Source organism: Macaca mulatta, chromosome 14 (assembly GCF_049350105.2).
Source record: "Macaca mulatta isolate MMU2019108-1 chromosome 14, T2T-MMU8v2.0, whole genome shotgun sequence".
NCBI lineage: Eukaryota > Metazoa > Chordata > Mammalia > Primates > Cercopithecidae > Macaca > Macaca mulatta.
Window position 1 is genome coordinate 51,708,791 of NC_133419.1, and position 20,143 is coordinate 51,728,933.

General features: G+C 35.2%; 1 protein-coding gene and 1 non-coding gene across 5 annotated transcripts in view; one reads left to right on the forward strand and one right to left on the reverse strand.

The window, feature by feature from the left end:
* Positions 1-20,143, reverse strand: part of FAR1 (fatty acyl-CoA reductase 1) — a 64,089-nt gene that overhangs the window by 19,459 nt on the left and 24,487 nt on the right. For 2 of the 4 annotated variants that reach the window (XM_001093916.5, XM_077963274.1), the window contains exons 2-7: positions 18,301-18,496; positions 12,469-12,644; positions 4,741-4,920; positions 1,939-2,116; positions 1,005-1,049; positions 771-889 (exon numbers count right to left, since the gene is read on the reverse strand). In XM_001093916.5, coding sequence (XP_001093916.2) covers positions 771-889; positions 1,005-1,049; positions 1,939-2,116; positions 4,741-4,920; positions 12,469-12,644; positions 18,301-18,489 — 887 coding nt within the window. In that variant the 5' untranslated portion in view covers positions 18,490-18,496. Of the gene's footprint in view, positions 1-761; positions 890-1,004; positions 1,050-1,938; positions 2,117-4,740; positions 4,921-12,468; positions 12,645-18,300; positions 18,497-20,143 lie in introns of all 4 variants that reach the window. The other 2 variants (XM_015114815.3, XM_015114816.3) reach the window with 1 other exon arrangement.
* LOC114672461 (U6 spliceosomal RNA) lies at positions 5,175-5,281 on the forward strand. The gene has a single exon (XR_003722877.1). It is a non-coding gene; the product is annotated as a U6 spliceosomal RNA (small nuclear RNA).

The window sequence follows — 20,143 nt, forward strand, 5'->3', positions numbered from 1 at the left end:
TACTTATTTTAAAAAAATACATTTTTTCTTTCACATTTTTCCTCCTTATATTATTAGGAATATCTGTTTTTAAACATGAGGAAAACATCAAACGACCTCAGCTCTTCTTGTCTTTTTCAGAGGATCTAGTTGAAAAAAAATTATGGACTAAGTTTCCTTATGCCAGAAACAACATATTCACATAATCCTATCTTTCTTTTTTTAGGACAGAAAATACTGATTATCAAAAATAAGGGTAGTTTACTACCTAGAAAAAAGAAGTTATTGGGAAGTTTAAAGTTTAAGTGTTACCTGTGAATGCTACTATTACCTTTTAAAGGAAAGATGCTCATGGGTTGATTAAAGCTGCTCTGGTTTAATCAATCATGTTTAATATATGTAACACCATGTTTAATACCATGTTTAATATATGTAAACCATGTTCTGTGAATTTCAGCTTTTTATATATACCAAGTTTTAGTTTGGATTAAAAAATCATCCTTAGGGAGATTTTTTTGTTGTTGTTGTTGTTGTTTTTTCCATTTTTAACCTCTAGTGAACTTGTCTATCTTGTAAGTAATACATGAGCATTAACATTAATTTTTCATTACTACTGATGGGAGCACTTGCTATTGTCTGTGATAATACCAACTTTTGGAGTTGGCAGTGCTACTGCCTAAATATTGGTATGGCAATATCTGGATGGAGGGATTAATTAACATTACTCAATAGGTATGTCTTCCCTTTTCAGTTACTACATATTTAATAAGCGACATTGTCACCTCATATACCTATTAACTCCGGAATACCAGGCTGCCGCAAGACTCATGTTGACAACTACATCTACAGGAACAAGATCTGCAAGGGCATTGTTGGAGGCACGTATTGTTCGAAGAATTCCTTTCCCTGCCTTTGTTGAAATTAAAAACAACACCTTAAGATATATAAGCCATAGTGTATATTTAAAGATATACAAAAAGCAGAAAAATGTATAGAATATTAAATAAATCAAAAGGTTTACTTACCGCAATAAAGAGACCACTTGGTCCATTAAAGTTATCAATCCATCCCTAATACCAAAAATTTTAAAAGGGGGAGAAGCTTAGAAACATTATGAAGCTAGAGACTTATTATTTGAACTCTACAACCCCAAATATATACTTGGTAGCTGTCTTCTAAAAACTAAAAAACATACTAGATTCAGGCCAGACTATTTCTACCAGTTCCAAACAGAAGCAGTCTTCCTCTGGGATCAAAAATGATTGAGTAAAATCATTTTCAAAGGGTTACCTACTACTCTTCCATTAACTCTCTGCAAAGAGAAATTTATAAAAGAGGGTTTATATTGTTAAATACTTTGGTAAAATTAAGCTTGTTCAAGTTTGATTTTATGCTATTTACTAATTCAGTATCCTGAGACTAGGGAAAATGGTAAATCCTCCTCAAAATTATGAATAAAACAGAAAAATAGAATAATTGTCAAAGCAACAAGAGATGCTGTCACTTACTACCATTACATAGACCTAGGTTTTGCCTAAATCAATTTACCCAACTGGTTTATATTTCTGCTTTCTCTCATTCCAGGAATTCACAAATACCTTAACACCCTGTACCTTTTTTAGCTTTGTGATCTACAGAGGAAGGGGTCTACCTCTTGGAAGATCTGCTTCTTTTTGGTACTAAGAAACAAACCAAATCTCCTCTGACTTAAGAAAATGTCACAGCTTCTGATTTAATTTTCAATTAGGATTTTTAAAATGTTGATCTACATTTCTATACACCCAGCATCACATTATAGAAATGAAAGTACCAATAAAATTAACTCTATGAACACAAAACAGCTTTGCCATGGTAATTCACCTTTAGTAAATAATACCTGTTCTTAAAGAACTGCCAGCTCTTTTTATACAACTTAAAATTCTCAACTCCAATTATTTACAAAGGTTTCTAACAACTTACTGGAAAAGGTTCTTTCCAACTGGCACCAACAATCGATGGCCTTACAATTGCCACATTTAGTTTTGCTCCTTCTTGTTGTACAACATATTCTGCCAATGCTTTTGTGTATATGTATGTATTAGGTCTGTCTCCTATCAATTTTGGCGTGATATCATTTACTAGGCCATCATCCATCCACCTGGTAAAGAAATTGCATACAAATATATTTCCAGATATTTTACTATAAAATGAAAAGCTACTTAATTGAACTTTGCACATTCAAACATACCTGTTGTTCTGACTCAAATCATTTGACAATTTTTACTGAAAAATGGAACTCAGTCTTATTTTTCTTAAACATCAACTACAGGTCCACAATCCCTTATCAGCAATTTCTATATCCAAAAAGATCCGAAAACTAAGAGTTCTTTTATAAATCATACGGTGGATAGCAAAATCTGATCTACCCTGACTTACGGTCTTCTTTTTGATACAACTTAGTTTAAACGTTCATATATTTTATATGTATTTGATGAGGGATACTAACCCAGATCAAGTTAAAGTTTTTTCTTATTACATAGTACATAAGTTATATTCCCTCTCTAAAGTCCAAATAAATTCCAAAATATATCTGAAACCTTTTAGAAGGTTGCAGATTAGGAAATATAGATCTGTATATAACCACCTAATGAAGTAACATGTTAAATTATATACAGTTACAATTAACATACACTTATAATGAACATAAAAGGCATAAAAGGCCTAGTATGATGAACAATAAAAATAAATTGAACCATGCTATAAAAATTCAATTAGCAACCTACTATGAAGTCAAAAAATTCCTCCAATTCTCTTTGAGGAAATGGTCTACTCTGTTCATCTGTAAAAGGAGGGTGGTATACTAGGTGGTGTCCATGGTTTTTCCTAAACTTCTAATTCTAATACGTTATGTACTTGTTTTCAGTTCTAATATGTTATGTACTTGTTTTCAGTTCTAATACATTATGTACTTGTTTTCCTTCTTGTCGATAATGTTATGTATGCAAGTAGACTCAGTATATTGTCATACTCTAATGATACCCATACTAATTGACAAAAAGGCATAAAATGGAGATCAAGATAAAATTTTCTTCTGTATATGGAAGTACTTTTTGTATATGAAAGGAAAAGAACATTAATTAAATTGAAGGGAAATTGCTACCCAACTTAGGAAAAATTCCACCATGGAGATGAGATTTGAAAAATGAAAGGGATAGTTGACACGTGGGGGAAAAAAACCCTGCCTAAACTCAGGAGAAACTTTAGCCAGTAAGCCTTATTACTAGAACGAGTTTACAGAACAAACCCATGAGTTATCTTAAAATTATGTTACCTAGATTTCTTTGCAGCAAGGAAAGGAGATACAGCATTAGCTTACAAGTTCTTTTTCAGTTTCTCAGATGTTTGTATATATTGTTAGTAAGAGAAAAAGTAAAATGCTTCATTAACTTCCACACTCAACTTTTCCCACAGATATTAAACACTTCTGTCTATTGACCTATGAAGAAAATGAAGTAGATATTTGGGACCATCTAAGAAAACGAGTGAGAAAATAGAAATTAGGGAATTACAATGAAAATGTCTTGGTAATTTCTCATACTTATTTTTTTTTACAATCTGTTTCTTCATATTAGCAGGAAAGCCTTAAAGAAAAGACTGTGCTTATTTTAAGAGAAAGCAGCAGATGTTAACTAAGTAGTTAAAGTGGATAGAATCTCTGGAAAGAAAGGACACTAAAAGAGACAGGGAAAAAGAAAGGACGAAAAAATTCAAAGATATTATGTAAGGATTAACAAATGCGAAAATATGGTGGATACTGGAATGTTTATATAATTGCAGTCTATAGAAGTAAAAAAGATCTCTCTTTTTCTTGGCTGAACCTTGTCTGTTTGATGAGAAAGCCTAAGCTGCAGCAAATGAGAACAAAGTCATGGTATACACTACCTCATTTAATCCCTATCTATCAATACTCACAAATAATTTTCATGTAATAATTGCTGACAAGATCTCAATCCTCAGAAAGATGATAAACAGTAAGACAAAGGGTATGAATTAAAAGACTATGATTCCTCTGATTCTCTAATAATTAAAGGCCCCTCTATAGATATACTCCATGGGCGGGGGGTGGTGAATGCAATCCTTTAATAAATTAGAGGCCTGCTATTAAACAGGCAGTCATGGGTCTCCACAGGTACTTCTTGGTTGCTAAGACTGATTCCCTGAAAAAGAGAGCACCTAATATCACTAATAAGATGTTCAGGGGCCTTCCTCCAAATGTTACCATTATACTTGGTCAAAAGTGAAAACTACACATTGACTTCACTAACATTTATTTAGATATTAATCTATACAATAAAGAGAATATAGGGGATATGCAAAAAATTTTTTAAGAAAAGAGATATATGTATGTGTGTGTTTGTGCATGTGTATATGGGGTGTGGTGACGAGTAGAGGGAGAAGAGTTTGAATCCAAAGGTTGTTTTTATTTTTATTTTTTTTCTGAGACAGAGTCTCGCTGTGTTGCCCAGGCTGGAGTGCAGCGGCGCGATCTCGACTCACTGCAACCTCTGCCTCCCAGATTCAAGCAACTCTCCTGCCTCAGCCTCCTAAGTAGCTGGGACTACAGGCGCCCGCCACCACGCCTGGCTAATTTTTTTGTATTTTCAGTGAGATGGGGTTTCGCTATGTTAGCCAGGCTGCTCTTGAACTCCTGACCTCATGATCCGCCCGCCTTGGCCTCTTTTGGGATCAAAGTAAACGTATATAAATTTCAAACAAACATACTCTAAAGAATCAATCAGCTTCTTGGGATCCACAGGTGGTGGATAGACGACTTCATCAATATGCTTTCGATTACAGTAGGCATATGCTGTTGATACATGCATGAACACTTCCAGATTCTTCATTTGTTGTGCAAGGAGAATAAGCTGTCGCGTTGCAATCACATTTAACTGAACAGCATCTCTGTTTAAAAAGAAAAAGTAACAATAGAAAATTAGGAAACTATGTTATTTATTTTACCTGTTTAAAAAAATCTTATTTTCATTAGAAAGGTAGAGAAACAGAGACAGAAATTTTTGTTTCTTTACAACTTAGCCTTTAGCTGTGATTGTGTGTATTTTATTTCCATATTAAATATGTTCACTCTATCAGCTGTGTTAAAAACAATTTTTGATTATAAAATAAACTGCATTGCAGCACTTAATAATTAAAGTAGAGTGCTCGCTTTGGCAGCATATATACTAAAATTGAAACAATACAGAGAAGATTAGCATGGCCCCTGCGCAAGGATGACACGCAAATTCGTGAAGCGTTCCATATTTAAAAAAAAAAATTAAAAAAAAAAAATAATAATAATAACAATTAAAGTAGAAATTTAAAAATTATGTAATTGTCCAGGAACAAACAGATAATTTCAGTCTTTAGCTTCTATGCACACATTTTGAAGTCATGCTGGACTTATTTTTAAAAAGTATAATCTTGCATAATATGGATGTGCCACAGGGAGAAAAAAACAATGGCTAAGTAATTTTAAAATGTTAAGGTACAGTCACTAATAAGGGTGATACAGCCAGAGAAAACTCAGAAACAGTAAATTATATTAACATACAATCAAGAAAGAATATGTGTATTTCCCTCTTTGTAGCAATCAATCCAAACACTTTTCTAAGGCTACCTTATAAAATTCAAAGGGACATTATAATAAAACTGGTACATTTGTTACAAGGCATATGCAAAACCCCAAAATAATCTATATATTCCCTTCTTGGAATTTACTTGAAGTAAATAATTCCACAAAAGCAAAAGCATATAAGCAGAAAAGTTATCAATGAAGCATCATGTAATAATAAAAACCTAGAGAGCCCAAATATTCACTATGGAATATGGAATGACTCAATAAAGTAGGTATTTTATCACAATGAAAGAATATAAGTCACTAAAATAATTATGTGAAGTCTATAAAAACATGAAAAATTTGTATGAATAATACCAAAAAAATACATAAATATGATGTGAAGCAGGATTAAAAACAAGGCTCTGGAATCAGGACTGTGTTCAAATCCTGACTTGGCCTACCTATCAGGACATAAAGTTACTGAAGCACTCAGGCCTCAGTTTTCTTACCTGGAAATGGGAACAGTAATGAAACCTACCTACTAAGACTGGTATAAAATTAAACAAATAGCTTGCAAGCATTTAGCAGTATTTCTAACATAGTCACCAAACAGGCAGTCAACAAATATTTCTTAAGGTAATGAGATGGTGGATAGATTTGCTTTGTATTAATCTTCTGTTTACAGCTTTTTAAAAACTGACCAAGAGATCTATTGTACAACATAAAGACTATAGTTAATATCAACGTATTGTTATTTTTAAAAATTATGAAGAGAGTGGATTTTAGGCATTCTCACCACACAAAGTATGAGATAATGAATATGCTAATTAGCTCATTTGACCATTACAATGTATACATATTTCAAAACATGTCGTACACAAAACCTTTGGTTAACTAAAAAAATAAAAACAAACAAAAGACTTAAATACTCAATACCAGTGAGAAAAATGGCAAAGTAATACACTGTTGTTGATACTACAAACTGACACAAATGATTTGAAGGAACCTAGGACATGTTCAAGTACCAGGAATTACAGAAAAGGTATATTTATTAATCTAGTTAACTTGTTGAAATTAACTCAGAGGAAAAACTTGTTCTAATCTTCATTTTTCAAATAAAAAGGAACTAAAATTCCTTAAAGTTTATTCTAAGTGAATAATACATAAACTGTGGTATGTCAACATGATGGAATATCATCAAATCACTAAAATTATAACTACAGAAAAACTTAGAAATACAGAAATTGTTTCTATATTAAGTTTTAAAAGTAAAATTAGAAAGTCTATATTTATAACAAAGAAAAATACTGTTCAAACACAAAGGAAATTTTTTTAAAAAACAAAAATAGTTTTCAGTACTTTCTAAAATTCTTTTATTTTCAGTATTTAAGAAAAAAATCCAACTATTGTTTTAAAAGGCCAGGATATTTCATAGATAGAATCCAGTCCACTTCACTGTAAAGCAGTGCTTTGATGTCTATCACATTTGCAAAACAATGGGGATAGGGAGGGTACTGTTTGGGAGAGGAATACAGAGAATATTCTGTTACAGGTTCCTGAGGACAGGACAACAAGTTCTGGGTCACCAGGAACAAGGAATAACTCCAGGAGAGAAAAAAAGTCCTGTGCCATATTTTTTCTTTTAATTTAATAGTATCCGAGACCCTATGAAAACATACTAGAAATAATTTTTTTTAATGAAATAATTGGGTTGAGCTCTTAAAATCATGGATGCATCTTTTTATTTTTCTTCCTTGTCTCAACTGAGGGAGAAAATCTGTTTAAGTGAAAATCCAACAAGAAAGACATTTCACACAGAAGATACTGTCCACTAGACTATAAGGGAATGCACTATTTTCTTTTGCATTTGCAAAACAATAGGGGCAGGAAGAGCAATGTTTTGGGAAAAGTACACAAAGGATATTCTGTTACATGTCCCTGAGGATGGTGACAGAGTTTCTAGGTCACCGAAAATAAGGGATAACTTGAGAGGAACACTTCTGTGCCTTGCCTTTTTCCCTTTGCATCTGTACCTGAGAGCCCAAACTTGAAGCCATTCTGCGCCCACATGAGTAATGTCTAGTATCTCTCTGCCAGGCTAGTCAACCTAACTCTGTTTTACCTCAATCCAATTTCTACTCCATTGACCTTCAGAATGAGACTCTGACATGTGATATCAGAAGTCATTTAGTACTAAACAAAAATAATATTTTCGGTGTTTTGGTCATACGGAGTCATAAATGTATCTTCAATAAGACAGGCTTTTGGGAGAGGGGTACAAAATGAGAAACTCTTTGTAATTAGAATCCTTCACTAAATGAAGACATGGAAATCACTTCAAAGAAAAATTTAAGAAGAAAAAAAGCTCAATGACCTGAAATGCCAATACATTTTCTTGTTCGTCTTTCTTCTACAGGCATCTTAGGTTCTTCAAAGAAATCTATGTTGATAATATTTCTAACGACCTTAAATCAGGGTTCTCATACTTGGCATAACATATACCTGGCAGTGTATTAAAAATGCAGACTCTTGGACCTCATCATCAGATACTTTTAACACATGAAATGAGGTCTGGAAAACTATTTTAAATAAGTTCTCCAGGCCATTTTGACACAAATCTCTTTTCCACCCTCCTGCCTCTGAGAAAATATTGTCTAGATGAGATCTCATCACTACTGCCACCATTTTTTAAAAATCTTAATGAAAATACAGACACAGACATTTAGGGAACAATGAGTCAATCTTAGAGTAAGGGGCTCAGTCATCTGTAATTTAAAACATGTCTCCAAAGCTGATTCTGACAGCAATGGTCCTAAAGGGACAAAACAAGGTCCAACAGTGACTAAATCACACCTAAGACTCTTGCTAAAAACAAGAACTCTGGAGTATGATTCCAAAATTAAAAAGTCAAACTTTGGCAAGTCTAGGAATATGCATTTTTAACACACTTTCCAGTAATTCTTAAGATTCTTAATACTTTCTAAAGTTTGATAATCAATGACCAACAAACTCAATAGTTTCTTGATCTTTTCTAAGCATCAATCTTAACTTCCATTCCTTTCTGAAAATCTTCCATATTCATACCTTGGGTCTTATCACCCAGAATTCTTCTATTTCTAAAATTTTGTACTATGAATTTTCCCCAAACCACACCATCTGTCCATCTATCTCTCCCTTCAGCCTGGTTTTTGTCCTCACATTCTCCAGTTTCTTGCCTCTCCATTACTGTCAACTCTATTGACCCTGTCTTACTTGCACTTCCTTTACTAGTACCTTCCCTTATACCAGATCCCATGATGAACTACTTAAGTCACTCCTTTTATTACCTTCACTTCTCCCCTCGCTTTTTTTTTTTTTTTTTTTTGAGATGGAGTTTCGCTCTTGTGGCCCAGGCTGGCAATGGTGTCATCTCGGCTCACTGCAACCTCCACATCCCAGGTTCAAGTGATTGTTCTGCCTCAGCCTCCCAAGTAGCTGAGATTACAGGTGTGCACCACCATGCCCGGCTCATTTTTGTATTATTAGTAGAGACGAGGTTTCACCATGTTGGCCAGGCCGGTCTTGAACTCCTGACTTCAGGTGATCCACCTGCATCAGCCTCCCAAAGTGCTAGGATTACAGGCGTGAGCCACCAGGCCTGACCCTCCCCACACTTTTTGTCAGTATTTCCTTATGAATCCTAAGCCTGATATCTATTTTTCACCTGTCTCAAGATTTAGGAACCACCACATCTGAAAATAAGTGAGCTCTATCTACCTTCTCTCAACTCTAATAGCATTTCACATATGTTCCTTAATAAATCCTTATTTTCTATCCTATATTATGGTTGTTTTGCATATCCTATCTCCTCTAGATCACATGCACTTTGCAAATAAGATCTGTGTGCAATTTATGTTGGTTTCTCTCCCAAGGTATTGGGCTTAACGTTGTAGTAACATCTGAAAACTTCCTCCCAACAGTAAAAGCTTCATGCCATTTTTTATTTGTGGGTTAACTTAACAAGTAGTTATGAAGAGTAACTGTTAGTGAAACCCTGTCTCTACAAAAAATACAAAAATTAGCCAGGCATGTTGGCATATTCCTGTAGTACCAGTTACTAGGGAGGCTGAGGTGGGAGGATCACTTGAGCCCAGGAGGTCGAGGCTGCAGTGAGCCGTGATCTTGTTATTGCACTCTCAGCCTGGGCAATAAAGGTGAGACCCTATCTCAAACAAAAACAAAAACAAACAGTAATTCTTTCATACGAAGTTGTTATATGCCTACCAGGAGTATTAAAGAGTGTCTGACCCAAACCTAACATCCTATCACCACTTGGATGTCAACATACATTAAAATTGCTTCCCAGAAATAATTTCAATGTAATGACAAGGGCTAGATCAATGAACATACATGCCTTGAAAAAGGAAGAGAAGAACAATGTAATATGTAAGATGCCTTCTGCTATGGCATCTCTAGTAAAATAAGGAAATAATAATGAGAAGGTGTCCTTTTCATTAATGGTAGCCTTGCTTACCCTAGGGGGACAGAAAGTAAGTTCCCTGAAAGTGCTGTACTTTGATCCTGCTTGTAAAGCTTCCCTTTATGAGTTTTACCCTAATCAATGTTTCCTGTTCACCTTTCAAAGCATATAACTTCCCCCGTTAAGTCAATGAGGACTATACCACCATTAGCCAATATCTACATATGCTTTTCATGAAAACATGCTAAGCTTCATAAAGCTGTGTGAACTCTTTCTTTTGTCTATGAAGGAAATAATAAAAGCCAGAACTATGGGGGCAAAAAATCTATTATACTGACCACTTCACACTAATGAATTTTAGGAAAAGATAAAGCACCAAAAATTAGAGATCACATTCTCAATCTTGGAAATGCTAGTTAAAAACAAACAGACCTATATACAAAAATATATACACACAACGAAAATTTTAAATGTAAAAAATAAGGAGTTTTGTTAGTTTATGAGGGTATCAGTCCCTTTAAGATTTCTTATAGGTGTTACTTTTAAAAATAATTTTTAAAAGTCATTTGTATACAGCTTTATTTGAAGATTAATACATGTTCATAGTAGAAAAAATAATATGCAGGTAAGACTAAAAATGTACCTGTAACTGCAACATTCAAAGATAAATGTATTATCAGCAAATATAGAAAGACATGTACATAAATACATCTACACATATATTTTATGAAAATAAGATATTATAGTCCTAATAACATTCTTTTGTCACCTTTGAATCATTAACACATAATGGCTGCACAATATTTTACCTGTCGGCTGCACAGAAAGAGCTAAAAAATAAATAAAGTAACTGCTACACATGCAGATTTCCTGTCATGGACAGGCAAACAGACATCACTTAAACTTCCTGAAGGAAAAAAAAAATAATCTTTTGAGAAATGTTACTTCAATTTTATAAATCAGGAAGCTGAGGCTTAAGGAGGTTAATAACTTACACAAACTCACCAGTAAATAAATGATATGGTCAAGATTAGAACTAGTGTATGTAATTCCAAAGCTCATGGCCCTTCCATTACAATGCTGCCTCAGCTTCCTCAAGCGTACAATGAATTTGCCTATAATATTATAGTAGGTAAGGAGACCATGGAATAAAATAATTAATGAGAAAATACCTTGAAAACCCACAAAGGACTAGATCTAAGGGACTATTACAGTGCCCTCACCTGGAATACAGGCAAAACATACTGTAATGCTTTGGCACTGAACTGTCACCTTATATAATGTTGACTGATGTTTATACTTCCGTATTAGATAAAGACAATATGGGGAATAATATCAAACCTTTTGTAATTAGAACTTAATTTTTAATTTTTTTTATTCCTAATTATTTTGTTTGTAGAGACAGGGTCTCATTATGTTGCCAAGGCTGGCTTCAAGCGATCCTCCCACCTCAGCCTCAGAACTCAATTTTTAAACTTCTAAAAATGTATTTTATTTTTAAAATTGGCATAACTGTACATATTTATAAGATACATAGCGGTGTTTTGATGCATACAATGTATAGTAATTAGATCAGGGTGACTGGCACATCTATCATCTCAAACACTTACCATTTCTTTGTTAGAGCATTCAATATCCTCCTTTTAGTTATTTATCTTTAAAACATTTTAAAGAGAACGTTTTACATTTCAAATAGCTTTGAAACCTATACCAAGTCCATACCATTTTAATTGGCATGAGACTATACAATTAGATTGACATTATAAAAACTGTGTTTTTAGCCACACTGTCAAAAAGAATGCTCTGAATTCAGAACCATTATTTGAAATGCATACTCATTACATTTTTTAGGAATAGTGGACATTTAGAGTCTTTTTCTTGCAACAGGCATCGTGAAAGATGTCTAAATTATTTTTTAAATTAATGTCCAACATACCTTGCCCCTAGCACTACCACAAAAGTTTGAAAATAAAAAAACTTTATTATTTTAATTTATAAGTGTGTGATTTAAATTTATAAGCAATTTTACCTTATCCTGTAAAACCTGAGCCTAATTTTGTTTATTTTCATAAGGATAGGATGTGAATTAGAAGAATAAAGCTGCTGGGGTTTAGGCTTCTGAAGAAAGAGAAGATAAACACTATTAGTTGTTAAGACTAAGTTTTCTTCTACTCCATTTTTTGCCTCTTCCCTGTTGCATGTTTAAATTCATGGCAACTTCTTCCAATAAACATGTATTAGTTATCCAAGGTTTTTAAACTGAGAAGAAGAAGAAGAAAATTCTTTTAACACTTGGTAGGACACTGAAAGCCACAGTTAACATATGGCAAATAGTTTCAAATCACAGTCAAAACAACTTGACTAAAAAGTAGAATTAAAATGAGATTTTTAAATAACTATACTGAAGTCCAAATATTATATAATTACCTGTACTTACCTTAAATTTTCATTAAACCTTACTGTAGCTGCACAGTGGAATATAATATTTGTAGAATCTATGATCACCTCTTTATCTTCTTCACTAAGAGCCAGTTTAGGTTGGGTGAGTTCGCTGTTGATTGCTATAATTTTCTCTCTAAAATCTGGATTTTCATCTCTCAATCTGTCAAAGAGCTATCAAAGGGGAAAAATATTTTAGGGCAGTATTTTTCCACTTTCTAACACTCATTATCACCATTTTTTCCCACCAAGGATGACTATTTTTTTAGAAACTTAAACTATGCAATTCCTAAAGTTGCTATTCTTAATTGCTATTATTCTATATAGAAAACACCCTATGAGTCCTACACTATCATCCCCATTTTGCAGATAAGGAATCTGAGACTCAGAGAGGTTAAGGAGTTTGCTAAGTACATAAAGCTGGTAGTTCAGAGTTGAATTTGAACTGTCCATGCCTTGGCTGATTAGATTGTATCACCCCTCAGAATAGACTTCAGCAATAGACATCAGGACAATGTTTAAAATGATCATTCAGATTTCTAAAATCTAGATCTTAATTTTTCACTTCACTTCATTTTTATTTTATTCCCTTTTGGTAGATTAGAGAAAAACATGATTTACATTCTACCTAAAATTTTAGAACAAATTTTTAAAAAGGAAAACAAAGTCAACATGTTAAAGGAAAAAGTTGGTAAGCAAATGCAAACTAGAAACTGAACAAACTTTGGAAGTATTACATATACAGGATTTAAGCTGCAAATTCAACATTCTTTAAGTGTACCCAAAGGAATAAATTTTGCTAGACAATCAGATCACAAAATGATTACAGTTTAAAGGCATATTCAATTGTGAGTCAAGTTAAACTTTTTATCCCAGATTTGACAGAGGAACACTGATGCTACCTCCAGGTCACTGCACTAACACATTTGAAGTTCATACTTGAGGTTTAATGGGAGTCTTAACTTAAGGAGAAAGACAAATAACATATCAGTGCTCACTTTTACCTTCCTGGATGACTTTAGTATATAACAGTCTTCTCGCTCCTACTGATAGCTTCTACTGCTACTTCCACTGCTAGCACATGACTTGAATATTAATGTATTCTTATATTAATAAAAACTTACTATTTCATATGAGCCAGGCAGGAACCTTCTAGATTCTAAAGACACAACGAAATGGCCGTTGGTCCAAGTAAATGTACAATTAAAATATAGTGTTCTAAGTAATAACAGATAAGTGTTATGGGTCTGCATAGGAGAAACAACTAACCCAGCTTTGAAGGAAAACACACAAGCTGGCTTCTCAGAGAAAATGACACTTAACAGAATGTGTGTGTTTGTGTGTGGTATGTGTGTGAGTTAGGGACAAAAGTGAGGGAGGAAGGCCCTGAAATTGCAAAGTAGAATAATAGTGTTTCTAGGCAGAGGAAGTAGTATGTATAACCCTTAGAAATCAGAAGGCATTAACATGCTTGGGAAATTAAAAATAATTCAGTCAGCCTAGAACATAGAGTATGCAGGAAAAAGCGGCCAGAGTTGTATGGAGATAAGAAAGGCCAGATAACTGTGTCTTTTAAGCCACGTTAAAAAGATGAATTTTATTTGGGAGTAATGGTGAGCTACTGATAGATTTTTTTTTTTTTTTTTGAGATGGGAGTCTCGCTCTGTTGCCCAGGCTGGAGTGCAGTGGTGCGATCTTGGCTCACTGCAAGCTCCACCTTCCAGGTTCACACCATTCTCCTGCCTCAGCCTCCTGAGGAGCTGGGACTACAGGCACTTGTCACCACACCCAGCTAATTTTTCTTTATTTTTAGTAGAGACTGGGTTTCACCATGTTAGCCAGGATGGTATCGATCTCCTGACCTCGTGATGCCCCCAACCTCGGCCTCCCAAAGTGCTGGGATTACAGGCGTGAGCCACCACGTCTGGCCGCTATTGATAGATTTTAAGCAGAGAGGTGATACAAGCATGTTCATAATTTTTAAAAAATCCTTTGGCAGTAATGAGTTTTAGGACACTCTTGTGGTTAACTCATATCAAGATATTTACTGGTCTGAATCAAAATAATGGCAATGAAAGATTCAGGATGGAACATTCAGGATTTTGGCCAATGACTGGATTTGAGAGATAAGGAATGCAAACTTCATTAGGGTAGGGTCCATATCTATTTTGCTCAGCATACAAGTCCAAGAGAGCAGATCTTGCCTGGCAAGATAAATACTTTAAACATTTGTTAAGTGAATAAATTCAGTAGACTGAGGAACACAGGGAGAGAAAGAAGTACTGTTTTGGAGATACAAATTCAGTCTTGTAACTGTCGAGTGTAAAGTGCCTACATGACACCCCAGAAGACAGGTCTAGTAGAGGTGACTGGCTTTGTGGGTCTAAGTTCAGGGAGAGAGCTAGACTATCAATATAGATTTTATTAACCACATATAGGTCGTAACTGAAGCCCGGAGAATAGGAAAGAGTTTATCCAGGTAGCAGCAATAATAACTACCCAAGATCCTAACTATATGAAACTAAATCCAAATCTAATTTAAAGGACATCCATTCATCTCACATAAAACAGAGGGAGGCTGAGTAACCATCTCACTGGACCTAGTAAGATATCAAGGCCTAAGCCTGAAACTTGAAGAATATCAATCCTTATAGGGCAAGCAGAGGAAAAGTAACCTAAGGAATGACTAAAAAAGTACTTTTTAACACCCTAAAGTCATATTTCTTCATTCTCCTGATTGCTCATGACCTTTAATTCCCTTTAATATCAGCTACCTATACCACTACCACGAGGACATGATCATGCTGCTCTTAAATTTGCTAGATCTTAAATGTGATATTCTTCCCTTCTTTAGCCAACATCTCTTTACTCAATACCATCTTTTCTGGTGCTTTCAACCCACTAGTACCCAATTAGTTCCTACTTTACTAAGTTTACGAATGCCTTTTTAATATCCTTGATTCTCTTTCCTGAATTTACTTCATGATCAAGTACTTCATTTTAGTTTTTATTTTTTTGAGACAGGGTCTCACTCATCACCCATGCTGGAGTGCAGTGGCACAATCTCAGATCACTGCAACCTCCGCCTCCCAGGTTCCAGCGATCCTCCCACCTTAGCCTCCCGAGTAGCTGGGACCACAGGCATGTACCACCTTGCCCAGCTAATTTTTGCATTTTTCAGTAGAGATAGGGTTTCTCCATATTGGCCAGGCTGGTCTCGAACTCCTGGCCTCAAGTGATCCACCAGCCTTGGCCTCTCGAAGTGCTGGGATTATAGGCATGAGCCACTGTGACCAGCCATGATCAATTATTTTAATTCAATCTTCATCACCCAATGGAGTTTCTGTTACCTGAGACATTCCCATAAGTCAGTTGTTCTCAACCAGGGGTGATTTTGGTCCCCAACAGACATTTGGAGATGTCTAAAAACATTTTGGTTGTCACAAGAGGGAGTGAGGCCAGGAATGCTGCTGATAACCCTGTAATGCATAGAATAGGCCTCCAGAACAAAGAACTAGCCAGCCCAAAATGTCAATGGTACTGAAGCTGAGAAACCCTACTATAAGTCAATGTCCCATATGGTGGTACGTGCTCTTGGAATTATGTTCTTTATTCCTATTTCAAATCAGGTAGACCATACCTAAAATTTCCTACTAACTTTAAGTGCACACGCACTGCTATCTGACATAAAAAGGGCTCATTTTTATGGACTCACCAGCAATGCTATACATAATGGAGAATACATGGCTTTAGGATTAAGTGGTAGGATATGCCAGGAGGTAACTGAAGGCATAAGATAAAATTACATAATTTCATAAAGTATCAGGTTTAGTCAAATATTTGGGGAAAAAACTTTTTTTATATTGAAAATAACAGCTGTATGTTCAGGCTAAACCACTGAAGTTCAATGAAACCTCAGGCTCTAAGTAGAAAATACTCATTTTCTTAGGCTTGGTGTGGAAGAAATTTTAGAAGCACTGCTCTAAAGACCCTGAAGAAGATGCCCAAGTCTTCTTCATGTTTTACTCAGACCCTCAATTCTGGCCAGCACATCAACTTAAATATCTGTTCCTATCTCCTCCTGACAAGACTATCACTTCCTCTTCCTTCCCTCTTCCCTCTTAAAAACTGTCTAAAAGGCCAGGAATGTATCTTACTTATCCCTGAATTCAACCCCCTGCAACAAGTCAAACCCCCAGGACTAAACAGGCACAATAAATATCATCTAAAAAATAAAAAGTGAGTCAGAACAAATAACCCCTCACAGCGGGGAGAGGAATATTAGGAGAAAAATTAAAACATACCAATTACAAGAGGTTCATAATAAAAATGCCAAGATGAGTAAACAAAGGGCAAAGGGCAGAGACAGCAACAAAACACACATGTAGACATTTTACTTAGAACAAGTCTTGTGGTTTTATAGCCCCATTGATGACTCCTTCCTTATAGGTTTTAAGGGAAGCAAAGGATTCCAGAAGGGTTCAGCAAAGAATCAGAGAGAAAAAATGATTAAGGGAGACTAATGTCGACTAATTTGAATAATTTCAAAGTATAATAATAAATTTTAAACTTCTAAGAAAGAATCTTACATCCCATCATTAAAAAATAAAACCAACATAATGAGGAATATCTGTTGCATGGTGTCAAACAAATGCTAATGGGATATGACAATTAATTCCAAAGAACTATCATAAAGGTATATGAAGTTCATTCAAAGTCAAACTCTAGTTGGTTGCTATGAAGAGGGTTGCTACAGTTTCAGGATTTTTTAAGAGGCCTATAAGAATGTAGATATTCAAATGAGTGTTATTCTAATTATAAAAGAAATGTTCTACTTGAAATTCCTTTTTGAGATATGCCTGCAGTCAGATTCCTTATGTGTACCAAAATTGAGCTTATAGCTTTCCGATTCAACTTATTATTTATTAGTAAATGCCAGATAAATTCATTCACTTTGAGAGAATTCACAAACTTATGATAGTGAAATAATTTTACTCCAGCTCACTTCCATTTTTTCTTACAATATTTTTCCCAAGGCTCAAAATGTTTGACATAGTCTTATATTCTATATGGCCCCTCTGTCATCTATCAAATGGGAATATGTGACTTCTCTACCTCCTAATACTGTTGTGGGGGAGTAAGTGGTGTTTATAAATTTTATCTAAGCACAGTGTCTCACAGAATAGTAGGTAGTCTCACCACCTAATTATTATCAAAAGACTATTTAAATTATTTAGTAGTTACAAACAACCTCCCTCAAATGTTCTAAAAACATACTTTAGGCCGGGCGCGGTGGCTCAAGCCTGTAATCCCAGCACTTTGGGAGGCCGAGACGGGCGGATCACGAGGTCAGGAGATCGAGACCATCCTGGCTAACACCGTGAAACCCCGTCTCTACTAAAAATACAAAAAACTAGCCGGGCAAGGTGGCGGGCGCCTGTAGTCCCAGCTACTCCGGAGGCTGAGGCAGGAGAATGGCCTAAACCTGGGAGGCGGAGCTTGCAGTGAGCTGAGATCCGGCCACTGCACTCCAGCCCGGGCTACAGAGCAAGACTCCGTCTCAAAAAAAAAAAAACATACTTTAAATACCTACCATAAAGGTAATTTAGAGCTTGTTGTACAATTTTGCCAGTCACAGAGGAAAACTTTTTCTCCTTGTGATTCACAAGTCATATCCAGTTTCTTGCCATCCTGTAGGAACTTACTAAATTTTTTTTACCAATTTTTTCAGAATACGGAAGAAATATACTAAGCTACTGACGGTTACAATAATTACACACACAAGCACACACTTTTTTCTCCGTTCCGAGTGCTCATTTTCCATACTTACCTTGCCACTAAGGACTTCTTCCACTCGCTCTTGTGGTGTCTGTCCAGCTTTCTGCCTCACCAAAACATATACTGAATTCACCTTAGGACAAGACCTCAGCAACTTTTCCAGAAGCACCTTCCCTAGAAAACCGGTAGCTCCCGTGAGGAGGACATTCTTGCCTTCATAGTATTCTGGGATTGAAACCATTTTGATCCTAAGAAAAACATGGCAAATAAGCATTAGTTTAAGGATTCACCATCATTCTTACATACTAAAAATCTCTTGGTATTCAAATAAGTATTTTCAAAAGCAGGCAAAAGTCAAAATAGAACATTAACAAGAGAGGACTCTAACCTCTAGTTCAATGTAGTAAAGTGGAAAGAAGAATGAGAACTATAGCTTATTTTAACCCTGTGTTTTACCCTTGTATCACCTCAGACAAGTCACTCACCTTCTCTGGACCTGAGTTTCTTTGGTACAATTTGTACTAAAGGATGTGTAAAAATTCCTTCCAGCAGTAAGAACCCAAATCTTCATTCAATCTCAGTTACACCCTAAACACAAATGAATGGTGTTTCTCTGACTCCAAAGGGATTTATAACACCAAATACAGGTCAGCAGCAAGACTCAATTATCTAGCTTGTGTAACACTGGAGGTGTCATATTCGCCTATCAACACCAACTGAAACAAGAAGAGGTAACACCAAGCCCTTTCTACTACGTGTCTCTTAGTGACAGTATATGCAAAAAGTGCTTAAATCTCCCTTTTTAAAAAGTTAGAGTAAGAAATACATGAGCTGACTTATCTTCCCTACCCAAATTCCACTGAAACAGCAGAAAAGATATATTAAGAAAACAAACCATAATGAAAGGAAAAATAAAAACAAGGTGAAGAATTCATGCATTATATCACTACAAAAAGCTCTAACACATTCAAAACAATGCTCTGTATTGTTTAGAAATGCATACAGATGGAAAAATATTAATAGATGCATGAGAGGGAGTGCAATACAACCAGAGACAGAATAAGGAGTTTGAATTGTATTTATGTTTTATTTAAGCTGGGGAGTAGATACATGTGATTTATGTCCAAATTTTTCATAATTAAAAAATATATATATTCCCATTAACAACCTGGAAAAAATAGCTCCATTAAACCAAGCCAAACAAAAAGGAAGAAAGAAAAGAAATAGAAGAATTTCTAGAAGAAATAGATAAGACTGAATTGGTAGAAGAGCCATACCAAAAGAAACAGCAACCCAAGCAAAACAAGCACAGGAAAGGACTATAACGAGGCAAGAGCTCTTTTTACCAGTCCCCTAAATGGAACCTGGGAGAAAACACCAAGGTCAGGATCCAGAAGCTGGACTAAAGCATAAGGAAATCAAGGTAATTAAAAGACTGTTCATAGAACAGCAGAGCTACTCATGACAGTCTTACTTTCTGCATAAACTTTGGCTCCCAGGCTTAGTATCTAGATCTGATTGAGAAGAGCATCCAGCATGGGTACCAGGGACAAAACAGAAGTGGAACTGATCCTGATGGTTGCTTCAAACCTCCACAATTGAAGGTGGGGAAGGCAGTGGATCAGGAGAGAGCTAACAAAAACTACCAAAAGAAAAAAGCATTTACAGCACTCAGAATACATTTTAGGTCCTCAGCCTCTGCTTCTGGCCTTAATGCAAGCTTGTCCAACCCGTGGCCCAGGATGGCTTTGAATGCAGCCCAACATAAATTCATAAACTTTCTTAAAACATCATTAGTTTTTTTTGTGATTTTCCGTTTGTTTGTTTTAGCTCATCAGCTGTCATGAGTGTCAGTGTAGTTTATGTGTGGCCCAAGACAATTCTTCTTCTTCCAA